This window comes from Stegastes partitus, unplaced genomic scaffold (genome assembly GCF_000690725.1).
Source record: "Stegastes partitus isolate 25-593 unplaced genomic scaffold, Stegastes_partitus-1.0.2 Scaffold1706, whole genome shotgun sequence".
NCBI classification, from domain to species: Eukaryota; Metazoa; Chordata; class Actinopteri; family Pomacentridae; genus Stegastes; species Stegastes partitus.
Window position 1 is genome coordinate 14,025 of NW_007579437.1, and position 16,161 is coordinate 30,185.

Consider the following 16,161-nt stretch of genomic DNA (forward strand, 5'->3'; position numbering starts at 1 on the left):
GTGGGAGGCACAGTTCATTGTAGCAGCTCATAACTCACGGCAACTGTGCGTTATAGTGGCAACTGGACTCTGACTGAGCGGCATCTGAACTCTCTTCTCACTCATAAATCGTGCTCTTGCGTGCGCTTTTTTTTTTTGTCTTTTCCTTCGCCACTTTTTCCCCCCTCCTTCCTTCCTGCACCGCGATCCAAGTTTTTGTCGGTGTCAGCTCTGTCGCTCTGCTGCAAACAGGTTGCAAGAAGGAAACAATTCCCTGCGCGTCTTCCGCCGCTCATTTGAATTGATAGAAAGCACGGGCCAAGATGATGATCATCATTGCGGAGTTCTTCGTGGTCATTTTGAAAGTGCTCTGGGCTTTTTTAACTGCCGGGGCTAAATGGGTCGTGCGCCCCAAGGAGAAGAGCGTGGCGGGACAGGTGTGCGTGATCACCGGGGCTGGAAGCGGACTCGGGCGGCTGTTCGCCAAGGAGTTCGCCCGGAGACGAGCGATACTGGTCTTATGGGACATAAACAGCCAAAGCAACGAGGAAACGGCGGAGATGGTTCGGCAGATTTACCACGAATTGGACACTCCCATAACCAAAGACGGTAAGCGTGCTTTTTCTTTGCAGCAATTGGGATGCAATTAGCTTTTACGCACGGTTATTTTTGTTTATTTCGTTTCACATTTTGTTGACGCTTTGCTCAGCAGTGGTCAGAAGGAACAAGGTGAAATGTTTTACATGGCAAGATTTGTGAGCACGTTTGCCTCCCGGAGTCGTTGCTGTCAATTCCCATACAATCTCTCTTTTTAAAATGACATAATGTTCCAAAAGTGCGCAAAAAGTGCCCCCTTAAAACAATTTGAAGTAATGTAGTCAAATGCAGTCGAGATATTTTTTAAAAAGTCAATCTATTTTTTACTATTATTAATGTGGATTTAAAGAAACCAAACTTTCATTGATCACTTCTGTTTCCATCTCCTTCCCCTCCTCCTTGCAGGACCTGTTGGAGGTGTTGAGGAAGTCCCTCCTTTCCAGCCGCAGGTCTACACCTATGTCTGCGATGTGGGCAAACGCGAGAGTGTGTATTCCACAGCGGAGAAGGTGCGACGAGAGGTGGGAGAGGTGGACATACTGATCAACAACGCCGGCGTCGTCTCTGGTCATCACCTCCTGGAGTGTCCTGATGAGCTGATCGAGCGCACCATGGTGGTCAACTGTCACGCACACTTCTGGGTGAGCTGATGCACAAGCTTTCACAAGGCTGTCAGCTGAGCTCAGAGTATGTGAATGTTAAAATATGATGATTTAATTTGTCAGTTTCCATGAGCACAGTGTTATCAACAGTGTTTACTGTGAGGAATGTTCCCACTCTGACTCGCATGCCTATTCATAATCTTATCCTTCTGTGTGCCAAACTCGACAATCAAAGGTGTGTGTGCTCCTCCAAGACTGAGAAAGTATGACCATAAATAGTCGCCTGGCATGTTCAGATTTCACCTCCACTTGGTTTCATTCTGCCAGAGACAAAGTCACGGGTTTCCTTTTTTTTTTTTTTAAATAAAATCAAATCTTGCCTTTTCTCGGCTTTGGCAGCCCCAGTCAGTGATGATCCCCAAGGTATGTCAAGCCTCCCCTCTCATCTCCTTTGCTGTGCACAAACCTGATGTGCGTGATGGAAACAGGGTTCTGGTTGGATCTGTGTTGGATCAGCTCACCACATTTTGTTGGCAGATGGTGATTTGTTGCGTATCAGATTTTACTCTGGCTCCGTTCCTTGCGCCTTTTCAGTGTGTGACTACTTATCTGAAACGCTACGTGGACTTGATGGAGTGAATATGTTGCACTTTAGATAAGTATAAGCGGCAGCGTTGAACCAGCTATCGCAGCATTTGTGTGTGTTTTTGGGGTGTGGGAAAAAGCCTGATAGAGCAATTAGAAATTAATTAAAGCGCTTCACTGATTTAAAGATGGATGTGTATTATTTAGGAAACTCTCCTTTCTTAATTGCACCTGTAATGAAAACTGATTACATTGCTGAGCTACGGCCGCCTCTGTGGGACAATTATCGTCCCACTGAGGAGTAAATTGCAAGGATTGGAAGTGTGTCCTTCGCCTGATAGCGTGCCTCTGAGCTGACCATTTTGTCTTTGATTGTATTTGTCACAATATATTAAGCAATGTGTCAAGTGAGGCAAGAGATGTTCTTTTTGAGACTTTGGCCGCAGGCTCCTCATTTTCCGGAGAATCTCGGGGATGCCATGAAAACACAGTGATTTGAAGCTTCCTAATTGAGCATGAAAATCTCTTGTGTTGTCAGTCAGACAGGTTGTGCATTTCCTCCTTTAATGGATGCTCCATTCAACCATTCATGCGCCTCTCTGGCTATCTCCGTGTTCTTTTACATCCAGGATTTGGAGTCAGGATCCAGTGGTTGGGTGGCAGATTTAGGATTCTTAATAGAGCTCTGTGTTTGTGTTCTCCCATATTCTATGGAGAGCGTGGTTTCTTTAGGGGTGGTGGTGGTGGGGGGGCAGATGAAAGAAGGACTTAATGAATGGCGACAGCCAGAATGGAGGATGTGGTTCATTAACGACACAAGTTAGATGAATAGAGCTTAGACTAACAGGGACCTGTCCACTTTCCTCCCTTACAGTTACTCACTGCATGCAGGTGGTGCTTTACACAAACCTTTGATATTTGTGTTTTCCTATTTGAACAACAGGTTCTTAAAATGGCTTGCTTGTGGTTTATGACTCAACAAATAACTTCAGTTTAGGTCCTAGTCATGAAACATTTTAGGCGGGGTTTAAAGCCTGTTTATTGAGGCACATGCTTTCAACATTCTCTAACACTAAAGGGATGTTATGAATAAGAGGATTTGTATTTGAAAACTGAAAAAAAAGGACCCATTCAGATCTTGTCATTTCAATTTACAGAAGCAGGTTTACAAGTAAGCTTGCTATTATTCATGCTGCTGCTTTTATTTTTTCTATGTTTTGATGCTTCAGCAGTGGACACAACTAGCCTGGGGTGCATTTTCTTGAGGTTGTGTATCTCCGTCATCTTGTTCAGTGTAACTATGTGGCAAAAAACAATCTAATGACTTTAGCCACGAAGCGAGAACTGATGTCAAACACAAAAACTTTGCCTCCTCTTTTCCTTAATCCCAGACAGTACTTAACATTTCCCAAACGCACAGTTTTTAAAGAGCAAATGATCATGAGTTCAAAGCATTCCCTACGTAAATCGCATGACTGGATGCAAAATAAGCAACGGAAAGGCCAGAGTCCAGACAAAGAAAGATTTGTATTTTGTGTAAGTTCTCATTTAATGGACAGTGTATTGGGAATAAGGCAGGGATGGAGACATGAGCAGGAAACGGATGGTAATCGTAGTGTGTGTGTGTGTGTGTGTGCGCGGGTGTCTGCCTGCCAGATCAGCCCAGCTCAGACCCCACACTTCTTCTATCCTCCTTCCACAGGCCCCTCTGACTCCTCCCAACCTGATTTGGAGGCAGTGGGTGCAGCTGCATGGGAGTCACGGAGGCCAGCTCTGTTCATCCGGCTCTGCCACACACACTCACACACACACACACACACACACTAACAACTATGATTCAGTCCCTTGCTCCCTTTAGGTTTTTATGAGGTAGGGGGTCATCACATTGAATTAGTCTGATGATGCTTTGATTAGTCCAGCTGGTGATTTGTGATGTTTGCGGCTCAGTTTTTAGTCATGCTGTGACGGGACAAGGAGGAGGCGGGGGCAGACGTGCAGTCATTTCACCAGTGACACCGGAGTTTGTTTTAGAGGATTAGTGTGTATCTATTGGGATGACATGAAAGGAAACCATCCTCAGCATCTTGAACTGGTTATCCAACAGGTGGTTTGCGAACAATAAGCAGTTATTTCCCCCCCCCCTCCTCCTCCTCCTCCTCCTCTCTCTCGTGGAAATCCTACCTCTCTTGTGCGATGACATGAGCGCTCCGGAGTGACATGGCGGGAAAAGAGCAGAAGGAAAGAAAAGAGGAAGGAAGGCAGTGCCATCCCATCCACAGGCGAGGCGAGAGGGTAATGGTAAGCTGCTGCTGACCCACTTTATCTGACAATTGGTTTCTTGTCTTTGGATCAGCTTGACAAGATGCCAGGCGACAGGAGCCAAGTTCCGCAGGCCGCATTCCTGCTGTAGCCAGAGAAAGGAGGCAGCCAGGCAGAAGGGTCCTACTTGACTGGTTTTATATGGGCCCCTCCTCAGGCCCGGTGCACCTGTACCCCTCAGAGAAGCTAGCCATGACTACTCCCATGCTCTCCTTCTGCACGTACCTGTTCGCGTCTCAAGGCTTGGGACCGGGGCCGCAGCAGATCGTCATTTTCGCAACGTATAAGTCTGCTGATTGTCTCACCAAATAATCATTTTAAAAAGTTAGAAAGTATTGGAAATGCCACTTATAGTTTCACAGAGCAGAACTCCAAAGCTTTTACGTGACGGAAGCAAAGAATATTTCCCTTTTTTTTTTCCTCTTTGAAAATAGCTGAAAATGATTAAATTATCCAAAAAAGTTAATTGAATAACTCATTGCTAAATAAAATTATATCCCACTGAGCAACTAATAGTAAATTATATTTGTATACCAGCTACACTTGTGTTAAAGGCAGACTAAAATATTGCATTTAATTCATGATATGTTAAAATTCAGGTGAAAATTAAGCCTTAAGCTATAAAGTAATAGTACGTCTCAGCCAGTTTAAGAAGCTCTTCAGGTAAAATATTCATACGTGTAATTCTAATGGCTGCAGGATGAGCATTGTTTGAAGAGTCCCCTGGGTGACCAAATGGAGAGAAGCTCAGATTAGCCAATTTAGAGTTTTGTGTCAATATAGTCGATGTAGATGTTTTTTTTTTTTTTAAGTTTTGGAGGCACATTATATTGAAAGCTGGGACCTTTGCTACTTGTTGTGTATTGACGTCACTTCTGCCTAGAATTATTGATGCGATTGCTTTCTAGGTAAATTAGATTAGTCCAACCATCTGGGAGTTTTAGTTAACTGTAGTAGAGGCTCCATTAGCATGGTCAGCGCAACATGTACAAACTGCATCAATCTTCCCCGGACGACCTCTAACAATCCACCCAGCCCACTCGAATTCCGCGATCTGCTGTAGGATCAGACGAGCTCTTGAGCTCAGGCGTTTTTTCTCTTTCTCTCTCGTCCAGGGAGAAGTCAGCCCAATTAAATGGCCATCTGGTCCTACGCAAAGGCCAATATTTTGTTCATATTCCTGTTGGTCAGGCGCTAGCACTAATGCAGCCTGACACCCCAGCTGCAAGAAGCTTTGTGTGGCTTAAATGCTCCTGGGGGCACGCACCAATTAGGGGGTGCAGCGGGCAGGGCACCCCTACATAGGCCAAGGAGGCCCGGCTGTGTCAGCGGGTAATTTAGCGGAACAAGGGAGCGTTGAGACCCAATTACGGCGGCTCTGATGTAAGACACGAGCCCCTGGTTGCCTTCACACATTTTGTGTCTGAGAGGTCAGTGGGGGTCATACCCACATGCCAGAGTTGCCATGAGAAGCAGGACATCACGGGAGGGTGGGAGAGAGATCGGACGGTTGGTCGCGTTTCGGCCCCGTCCTCGGATCTGAGGGGGAATCTGCTTTTCCTCTATCAGTTCCAGTTATTTTCAGACCACTCAGCAAAATTGTCCCGTTGAATTTGAGTGCTGGCGTTAGCTGTGAAGCGTTGTGCCAGATCAAGTCATTCCCTGCTCTCTGAAAGTTGCTGTGGGAGTGGGAAATGTTGGCTCAAGTCAGGTACGGGCATATCTTAAGTTAATGCTTCATTTGCACGCAACTCCCTCCCTCATCCACTGCCATTCTGGCTTCCAGAGGCCTTTCTCAGCTTTTGCCCAGGCCTCGCGTTTCTCTCGCTCCCTCTCTTTGGGCCCCATCGTTCGATGAGTTGAATATTGCAGCAACCTGAAAATTTATGTCCTGGAAAAGTGCAGATGTTTGGAGCCGAATCAGATCAGTAATACCTGGCTGCAGAATCCGCTCCAAAAACGATGAAGTCATCCTCATACACCAGCCTTTTCTTTGTGGAGATTTTGACTTTTTGCTTCCAGTTTTATTTACCTGACGAAGGTCGGCCGCAGTTAATCTCTGGGTGCAGTTTTAATGAGGCTTTTCCTCCCCTTACCAGTGGTTTCATGGCTGTACTACCTGGTACCATGCTCTCACTGACTCTGTGCTCCCCTCCAGCAAATGTTTACAGAGGAGGCTGAATCATTTCTCTGGCCGGGCTTACGTACTGTACCAACCAATGAAACTGTTCGCTTTCGTTTATGTGACCACAGAATTGTAGGAAACTAGGACATAAACTGTCAATAATAATAATAATGATAACAAATGCTCACCCATTTTTCCAGAGCCCAAATTGATGTCTTAAAATTGCCCACAGTATTTGGACAAAGTAAGAAGAGCAACTTTTTTTTTTTTTTTAATTGTACATTACACACAATAGGAACACACACAGGTCACACACACACTTGAACACAGGTCTCGTGTTTTCGTGGCGTGAAAGTGTCCTTTATGTTTTATCCGTCACCAGCCTACATGTGTTGCACTTCGCTATGGCAGCGCACATGTGACTTGGATAGATTTTGCTCTGCTACCAACAAAAGGCCTGCTGGTTGTTTGTAGACCTCCTAGTGGGAGAGTGATTGGTCAGTTCCTATCACCGCCGTCACATGTCACACCTGCTGATTGGCTCATGCTGTGTCCAGGGCAGCGGCAAAAGTCGGCAGACAGGCAGAAAGAGGAATGGATCCGCAGGTTAATTAACTGTAACCGCTTACCCTCCGTGTTGCGCTTCTCACCACCTCGCTCGCTCTCGCTGGCGGAGCAGCCGGCAGGAACCACTCAGGATCTCACGTGGCATCCCGGTTCAAACTCTTTCATCTCGGAGCTCATCTCGCAGATTGTTCCGCTGACTGCTGCTCGGGCAGGGCGCAAGGCTGTGTAGGTAGATGAGAGGCTGAATTGTATTGTTGGAAGTGTTGAGTGAACGGAGGCCTGTGATTGGTGTTGTCACCAGCTCTTTAGTGCAAGGCCCAACCACGGGCACCAGATCTGTGTGGGAAAAGGACAGACTGTAACAGCATCACACACAGCGCACACTTGCTTGTTCAGTGAATACAGGAGGAGGTGAAAACCCCTGTCCTCCTCGACATCTGATTCACAAAGGATAAAACTTAACTTGTGTGTTTATATTTTCAAATGCTGCACCTCCAGCGCTCAAGTCTGTTTTTTTTTCTTCTTCTTTTTTTTTTTTCCTGTTATGAATTCTCATTCAGACGCCTCTCTCTGAATCACCATGGAGAAGAGGGAGAAACGGAGAGAGGGGGAACTAGAGGGAAGGCAGAGAGGATCAAAGGGCTTTGGCACAGACAAACTGCACAAGTGAACTAACCTTCCTCTTTTTTTTCTTTGCCCTTCTGTCTCTTCTGTCCTTCCCCCAGACCACCAAGGCGTTTCTCCCCAAGATGCTGGAGCTGAATCATGGTCACATTGTGACGGTTGCCAGCTCCCTCGGTTTATTCAGCACAGCTGGAGTGGAGGTTAGTATCATACACAGCAACGCATACACATCCCATCGTTCCCACCATCCAAAACCAGTGCTTTTCTCCAGAGCCGTCACCGTGCCAGCTAGCACACTGAGACAGGGGAGGTTAGGCCCCCTTTCTCTAGTTGTCCCTCCACCCGTTAAATTAAGGAACACAGATGAGCATTGGGAGCCTCTTATAGATTCCTCTATCTGCAGCAGTGGGGGTGTGGGGCCCCTATTGGGCTCTGGCCCCGGGGCCAGAATAAGCTGACAGCTCCCCAAGGGACAGAGACATCTTCATCACTGCTTTGTGAACAACTTGGTGCTCACTCTGTATTCAGCTCACAGCGGCTTTCAATGGATATGGTTTTGGTTTTCCTTCCTATAGTTTTTTGTTATTTTAATGCATAATAAAAAATTTAGTGGGGGGTCATTTATCTCCGAAACCACAGAGGGAGTAAACCAGTAGCCCTCCTAGAAGGTTTTATTTTGATATTTTAGGGAACAGACTTCTCATTTATCCCCTTCGCTAAGAATGGTATCAATTTCCGACAGTCTGTAGGGACGACTGCTCCGTTCGCCTTTGTTTTTAAAGCAGCACATTTGCTTTTGTTCAAGCATCCATCCATAATAATTAAGTCTCCTTTCAAAGGGTCTAAAGTGTCGGCAATTTTTGTTGGGCTATTATGGTTCCTGGAAGTGCCTCAAATGTGATTTCTGACGTGCGCGTTATTTCCAGGGAACCAAAGCCTTCGCCTGTCATGTGGCCACAGTCAAATCCCTTTATCCTCCCCGGTGTTTATCGACATGCATCTGTGTTTGCCCAAGCCTTTTTTATTTTTTTAAAGATTATTTCCACGGCGAACCACATCAAAACCTTCCCGCCAAGCAGAGCAGTCTCCTGATGCACCGGAGAAGAATGCTAATGAAACCGTAGAACAGGGCTCACTCAGGTTTTTTTGTGGCTGTATCATTAACAGCAAGGAGAGACCTCTGTGCCCCGGGGGCATGTTTGAAAATGTTCTCTGGTCCCTGGGTGCGGGCATGGGGGGGGTTTTACAGGGCTAACCTGTTCTCTCTTCTTTCCCTTAGGATTACTGCGCCAGTAAGTTCGGTGCCATTGGCTTCCATGAGTCACTGAGCCATGAGCTGAAGGCCTCGGAGAAGGATGGCATCAACATGACTCTGGTGTGCCCTTACCTGGTCGACACGGGAATGTTCAAAGGCTGCAGGATAAGGTTAGCCTCGACACATACCGCCAGCTGTAATTGCATTTGTGTGTGCGCTGTGCTTTATTTAAAAGCTTTCTTGCACCTGGGATGAGTTTGTCACCTGTAATCTTTATAAAAACCGCCTCTGAAACACCATTTGAACTTCAAAGCAGCTGCGGATGGTTTGTGTTGTGTTAGTTATTATAAAGTGAGATGTATTCCATGGATCAACACTGCGCTTAAACAAAGAGGGCTACTTTCCTTTCCCAGGGGAAAACCTCACCAGCAGGTGCACCTGGCCTTAAACCCCTCCTTCCTCCAGGCCGCTGTAATAGTCCTCACTTTGTTTGATGGTTACAGTCAGCAGGTGGCTTTACTGTCCCACCATTACCGTACACAGGAACTGACTCACCAGTATCGCTTTATTCAAGGATTAATTAAATTTGCTGCCGCTTTTAAAGTGTCCTCAAGCATTTTCAAATAAACGGTCAACCCACTGACAGCTCTGTCCACTCCAGATCAAATCTAATTGGATGTTCTAAAAAAGAAAATTACCAGTTGGGCAAAATTTCATTTCCTGAATTTGAAGCCTGGTAATAACTGCCTTGTTTTTTTCATCCAGGAAGGAGATTGAGCCTTTTTTGCCGCCCCTGAAGCCAGAGTTCTGCGTGAAACAAGCCATGAGGGCCATCCTCACCGACCAGCCCATGATCTGCACGCCGCGCATCGTCTACATGGTTAACTTCATGAAAAGGTGAGCTCCTCCACACATCCAGGACCCTTCCTCGCTGCTCCGTCGGCTCTCAGTAAACCGTACAGGAGTGTCTTGTGCCTTATCTTAATCTCATCTCTGTCTCTTCCCCGCAGCATCCTGCCTTTCGAGGCCATCGTGTGCATGTACCGGTTCCTGGGCGCCGACAAGTGCATGTACCCCTTCTTAGCTCAGAGGAAGGAGGCCATGAACAACAATGAAGCGAAGAACGGGATCTAGGGGGCGCTGTTTGCAACACGAACAGGGGCATATGAACCTGAAAGCATGAGGAAACAACCACTGAGGGTGAAAATGGGGAAGATGGAAGGAAGAAAAGACTGAATCTAGACTGGTGCACTTGCATTGAGCAGATGCAAAGGTTTACCATATTGTTCCTCTGGAACAAAGAAAGCTGTGTACTACACAATGGATTTATTTGACTTGTTTTGTCTTTTTTTTTTTTTTTTAAGTTTGTTTAAAGAAACCAACATCTATATACTGTGTCACTAGTTTTGAAATCATACAGAAAAGGTATCCATTAATTAACTATTTACGTAATGTAGTCACCAGCCTTATCTAGTGTCATTGTGGAAATATACAGTATGTTACTGTACAAACAGTAATAATCTTTTTTTTTTTCTGTTTTTATTTTATTTTTGTAGACATGCACTGTAATTTCTGATTGTTCTTTTTTTTTTTTTTTTTGATGTAAATTCAGATTTATTTTTTTTCTACACTGCCGGCATTCTCCATGTAGAAGGTTGAACACAGCATTTCAAACTACCCAACGTCTCCCCACGCAGAGGCTCTTTTTCGCTCACAAAATCTGGTTCACAACTTTTGATTCTAGCTTGTGCCATTTAAAATAAAGAGGACGGGAAAAAAAAAAAAAGTTTCACGATTGAAGTTTCCCCTAATTCCAGTTTTTTATTAAATACTTAAGTTAGAGACATGTAGCATATATGTTAATGTGGTCTAAGCATTCCAAATGGGACACTTAATGGCCAGATTGTGGCTGACTTGATCTTCACAGGAGTTTTCAGAGTGATGGAGCTCAGCGGTGTCCCTCCACGGTCCTGTCATTTCACATCTGTTTTGACTAAGCCCTCCGATGAAAAGTGCACGAGGGAGTCTGTGTCCTGGGTTGAATTAGCATGTGTGACACATTCAGAATGTATTGCTTAGGGAGAAATTGAGAGGAAATGCATTTTGTTTTTTTGTTTTTTTTTTAAGGTCTGTGGTGTTCATATTGTAAATTTATCTGTTACCAATATTGTTTTAAAGAAAGTAACCCAGCATAGTTTGTAACTCCAGGCAAACTCATTGTCCCAACAAAGGAAATGTATTCAGCTTTCCATTATTTCTCCCCCCCCCCCTAAAGTTAATAATTAACTCTTGTCTGGTGTCCACCATGTCCTGTTAAAGTGAAATGTATATGTTTAAATGTTGTGAATACCCCAGTGTCCCAAAAAAATAACTGCCTCCAACCATATTTGATGTATGAATATTTTATATACCTTTTTTGGGATGACAAGAGTTTTTTGAATTTCAACTACATTCCAATAGGCGTCATTCCTTCAGTCACAGTGATGAGCCTAAATTCTCTACCTCTTAATTTTTGCCATTTTTTTTCAGTATGACATAAGCCTCTTTTTGTAATATTCTGAAGACTGCTCCATAGCAGAGCAAATGTGGTTCCAATGTTTAGTGTCTCTACCTAACTTAAATTAATAAAGTGATCTAGATTATTACATGGTGTGTGGTTATTACCTGCTCGTGCAGTCTGGGGAGGAGAGGAGGGCTGATAATGGGGAGGAAAGCTCTCATCCTGAGCTTTAGCGCCGTGTTTTTACACCCACATTTCTGCTTCGAAGGCTGCGTTCAGGCTGCGGGCAAGAGATGAATTAATTTTTTCTAAATGTGAACAGCAGCAATCATATGGAATTGGTTGTTGTCATTAGTTGGGTCACTTCTGTATGTGGTCCAACATCAGATGCAGGTCTTATTTTTCTCTTTTGCAATATAACTTCAGTCTGAACTAGGGGTGTCCTGATGTACCGGCAATGATAATATCTGCAAAATTGTGAGAGAGAGAAAAAAAGATATTGTTAAAAACACACAAATGATGATATTAGAGGGCTGCAAGGTGGCACAGTTGGTAGCACTGTTGCCTCGCAGCAAGAAGGCTGCCGGTTCGCGTCCCGGTGGGGGACGCATGAATCTGCGTGGAGTTTGCATGTTCTCCCCGTGCAGCGTGGGTTCTCTCCGGGTTCTCCGGCTTCCTCCCACAGTCCAAAAACATGTTGAGGTTAATTGGTGATTCTAAATTGTCCGTAGGTGTGAATGTGAGTGTGCTTGGTTGTCTGTCTCTAAGTGTAGCCCTGTGATAGACTGGCGACCTGTCCAGGGTGTCCCCTGCCTTCATCCTAAGTCAGCTGGGATGGGCCACGGCCCTCCTGCGACCCCAGTGAGGATTAAGCGGTGTATAGATAATGGATGGATATTAGAATTAATCCAACGTCAGTAACTATTTGGTCGACACTCCAACATACAGAACAGTTGTGGTTACAGAGTCTCTCCACCTCCCAATACTGACATTTTGAGTGTAACTGATTTGCCAAAAAACAGACAAAAACAAAATAAAGTTAAAGATGGCTTTGTTCAACAGCATTGTTATCAGATTTTCTACAGTTATCACGATAACACCATTATTGTGATTTCCTTTGACCACAGCAATCATGTAGCGAAAATTCATCATCATGACTCACAGAAGTCATGAGATTTGAATGTGTCTTATGACATATTTCTGTGCAGTCTGACAGCTGTGAAGGAGGGACAGTGAGGAATTGAATAAGAATCATAAGTCATAAGAATTTTGGGTTGACACTTCTCACAAATTCACCAGCTTCCACTGCACATCTATTTAAAAATTAAATCGTAAAATCTGATTTCACTGGCATGACATCACTTCCGAACTTGAACTAGTTCACAGTGGAATCAGATTTTGGGCACATAAAAATAAAATAATAATAATAAAAAAAATGTCAAAAACCAAACCAACAAAAAAAAATCTAAGCAGTAAATCTTGATTGATTGCCAAAACTTGTCCTGTGAGTCAGTTTAAGGCTGGTGGCCCTGCTGCAATCATCACTACAGGCATTACTGCGCAAAAACTCTAAATTCCAATCTGAAGTGAAACCATTACTCAGCAGAAAACACGTCAGACCCCAACTCCGATGAATTTGTTATTCTGAATTCTGTGAATCACTACAGTGAGTGACAGGAAAGAGGATCTTCTGCAATACTGATGAACTTCTTGGACACAGTTTCCATTGTGAAGATGACACCCACCCAGTCCTTTTCTTCTCTTTAAGACTACTCTTTTGACTCGTATCAGTATCACTGTCCTCCCACATTGTGCCACACAGTGAGTCAGACAACCTTTAGATATGGGTGTTGGCTACAGAGGCTACGAGCCATTTGCCTTTGTAAGTAAATGTACTGTATGTACAGAACAAGCAAGCATGTGATTTGGGGAAAAAAAAAAAAAAAGTGCTTACTCAAGAGTCATACAAGGTCACTGAAAGTCAACACCCAACACTAAAACAGAAAGAGGATACAAAAGTTGTCATGTTGTGAGTAACAGAAAGGTTCGACTGGGTTACCGTCAATAACTTCAGACAGAGTAAGAACAGTGAGTGGGTTAATGACGAGCAACATCACTAATCATCAACGACTGCGTTTAAACTGGTGACCGTCTGGAAGCGTTACAATAAAATTGTTCCCATTTCTAGTGGAGCCGTTATGCAGCTGACCCTGACCTTTTACTTCCCCAGAAGAAAACAAGAAAATGCCAAATTTCCTAATTGGCGTCAGCAAAGTATCACATTAAGATGTCATGAGCCAGATTTGGACTCACATGTTCAAACTGGTGTGTTGTTTGTGCAGGGCTGCAGCCGCCCTTGAGGTCAAGTCCTTGGCATTTGTCAGAAAATGTGAGGACTTTTGGTGATACAACATGCGGCTTATATTCTTCTTACTGGAAGTCCCAACTCGGCTGTTGTGCTAAAACAAACAAACAAACAAAAAAAAACCTACAGACTGCAGTTTTTGCAATTGCTAAAACACACAAGTTAATTTTTCTCAAATACAAAACACAGCTCTGCATTCAAAACTACAAAAACATACCAAAATCAGACTTGTGCACCAAACAGTCTTCATTTCATTCATTTTACCGTCTGCACGCTGTTGTGTTTTTTTCAAGGCTTTGTCATTGTGGTAGTTCTGTATGTAAACAGTTCTGAAATGAGAAAATGATGGTTAAAGTCTACAGAATTATGGATCATTCTATTTTTCTCCATACCAAAACAGTACACCACATGCACAGGACATTACAGCATTGTGAACGAAATAAATCCAGTCTGCCAAATACAGGAAACAAAAAAAGAAAACTGAGAAAAAACAATGAAAAAAAAAAAAAGCAGAAGAAACAGAAGAATATAAGCTACATCAGAATCAGATTTATTGTCATTGCACATGTCACAAGTACAGAGCAACGAAATTACCAGTAACATCCTGTCCAAGAAAGATTAAAAAGACAGTAACAGGGGGAGACAGGAGGGAGAAACTGTCCGGTCAGCCAGCATGAGCAGCGCCCTTTATTTTAGATAGGAAAAGGAAAAACAAGAGGGAAAACAAGGGGGGGAAAAAAAGGCAATTCCCAAACTAGGCTCCTCTGGGGGGGCATAGTGTGCGATTAGGAAAAAAACAACAAAACACCTCAGCACGATAAGGGCAAGGTAAGGAGCGAGAGAAAAAGCGTCCGCCTTGGTTGAGAGCAGGAAGTACACAGCACCTCATCAACATCACACACAATAGCTTCCCTGGTGGAGAAAGAGGCGCCTTTAGAGTCACTTCAATATAATCGCCTGTCTCCTCCACCGCCTGCTGAAGATGCACGCTCACATACAGCACAGCTCATAGTCATACACCTGCCATGCCTTCATTTGGACTGAGAAATGGAGAGTGGAGTGGAAGCCATCATTGTCTTATACTACAACATATTCATGCTGCTGCTCTCCACCACAACGTGCATCTACAACAGATCCAGTGATGCCCATTCCCCTTCTCCTGGTCTCTGTGAGGTTGAAGACAGACTCATCGATGAGAAAAAAGTCATGTGGGATCGCATTAGCATTCCAGGCCTCTCTGAAAAGAACAAATGTAGTCCAGCATGTAGGAAAAATGCTGTAGTTTGTGTAGAGTTATGCACTGACATTCACAGATTCGTGTCCCAGATTCTCTCTGGTAAATGTGCTTCATGTGCGCTCGGTTTGGATGGAGGACCTCTGTACACAGACTGAAGGATGTTGGGAACCGTGTTGTCCCTTATGAAATGGATTGGAGGCTAATTGTATTATTCGCCAGATCCAAACTGATTATTGCTGCTTCCTGTGTCCCACTGGACATTCACAGCCTCCATAAATCTTGTACGGTTACAGAGCATATGACACAGAAGCCATTTGTGAAGTCGACAGTAACACACAGCGACTTAAATGCGCGGTACAGTTTGTGAAGTCCTGAATTGTGTGGAATTAATTAACATTTAGGAACGTACCTGAGTCAAACTGGGCTGGACTCTCTGTCCAGCTGCTTTCACCCAGGGCTGATAACACAGTCAACCAACAGTGCTCACATGTCATCAATATTTTCTTCCTTTTCTACATCGACCTCTTCCTCTTGCTGCTTCCACTGTTGTTGTAAAAAGCTGCTTCTTGTGGTCTTCTGATAGCGCTGACATCCTGAATTAAGCAGTTAGGTGTTTGGATAGATGGCCCATGTTTGTAACAATGGCAAACAAGTGACTTCAGGCAAGATTCTTACATTTTAATCTTAAGAGCTGTGCGCAATGTGTCGCAAAAAGTGCCATGCTGTATTGCAAATTGGCTACAAAGCATAAAATATGCTGTGGAGATACATGAGTATCAGCGTTAATAGCTGTGATGCATGTGTCGTTTCAGTTTATTAGCAATAGGGGAGAAAAAAATGTATCTTTGACACATTCGGGTGAATTTATTTATAGAGCAGGTAAATAATTTAATTCTTTGGCTCACAGTAACTGTAAGGAAACATTTAAATTGATTTTAAAATCAAAAATTCATAGTAAAACAGAGAAGTTGATGAAGACTGAGATTGGTTTGGTTATTGGGAGAACCAAATAAATGTCTGTTGCTTAGCTGTCTGGTTTTCGTCCCTGCAGAAGATTTTACAAACACCAAAGTCATGAGCCCAAGTCTGAAGGTTTGACTTTTGTGCATCTAAGTGTGTGTCAGACAAACAGCAACGCCTTCAAAGCTTTTTGTTTCACTTTTGAATCTTCCTTCATCACCGCTGTTTCTCCACAGTCACTGATTAGATCATTGAAGAGGAGTCAAGAAATCTGACTCAACCTTGAGTCTAAACACTGATAAAGCAGAAAACACAGTTGTCTTTGTTTAAAAAGAACAATCCAGATGTCTGTCTTCTTTTCAAGGGTGAAGAACTGCGCTAAAGCGGCTTGTGCTCCTTGTTCGAGCTGATGAAGCCACGGCGACTTAGAAAATGGATTTCTTAAC

At 43.9% G+C, this 16,161-nt stretch overlaps 1 protein-coding gene across 1 annotated transcript; it reads left to right on the forward strand.

The window, feature by feature from the left end:
- Positions 1–16: 16 nt before the first annotated feature.
- On the forward strand, positions 17–11,298 carry rdh10a (retinol dehydrogenase 10a). The gene is made up of 6 exons (XM_008301752.1): positions 17–588; positions 982–1,217; positions 7,500–7,598; positions 8,678–8,823; positions 9,419–9,550; positions 9,664–11,298. The coding sequence occupies exons 1-6, from the start codon at positions 303–305 to the stop codon at positions 9,785–9,787; spliced, it is 1,023 nt and encodes a 340-aa protein (XP_008299974.1). The 5' UTR covers positions 17–302; the 3' UTR covers positions 9,788–11,298.
- Positions 11,299–16,161: the final 4,863 nt, after the last annotated feature.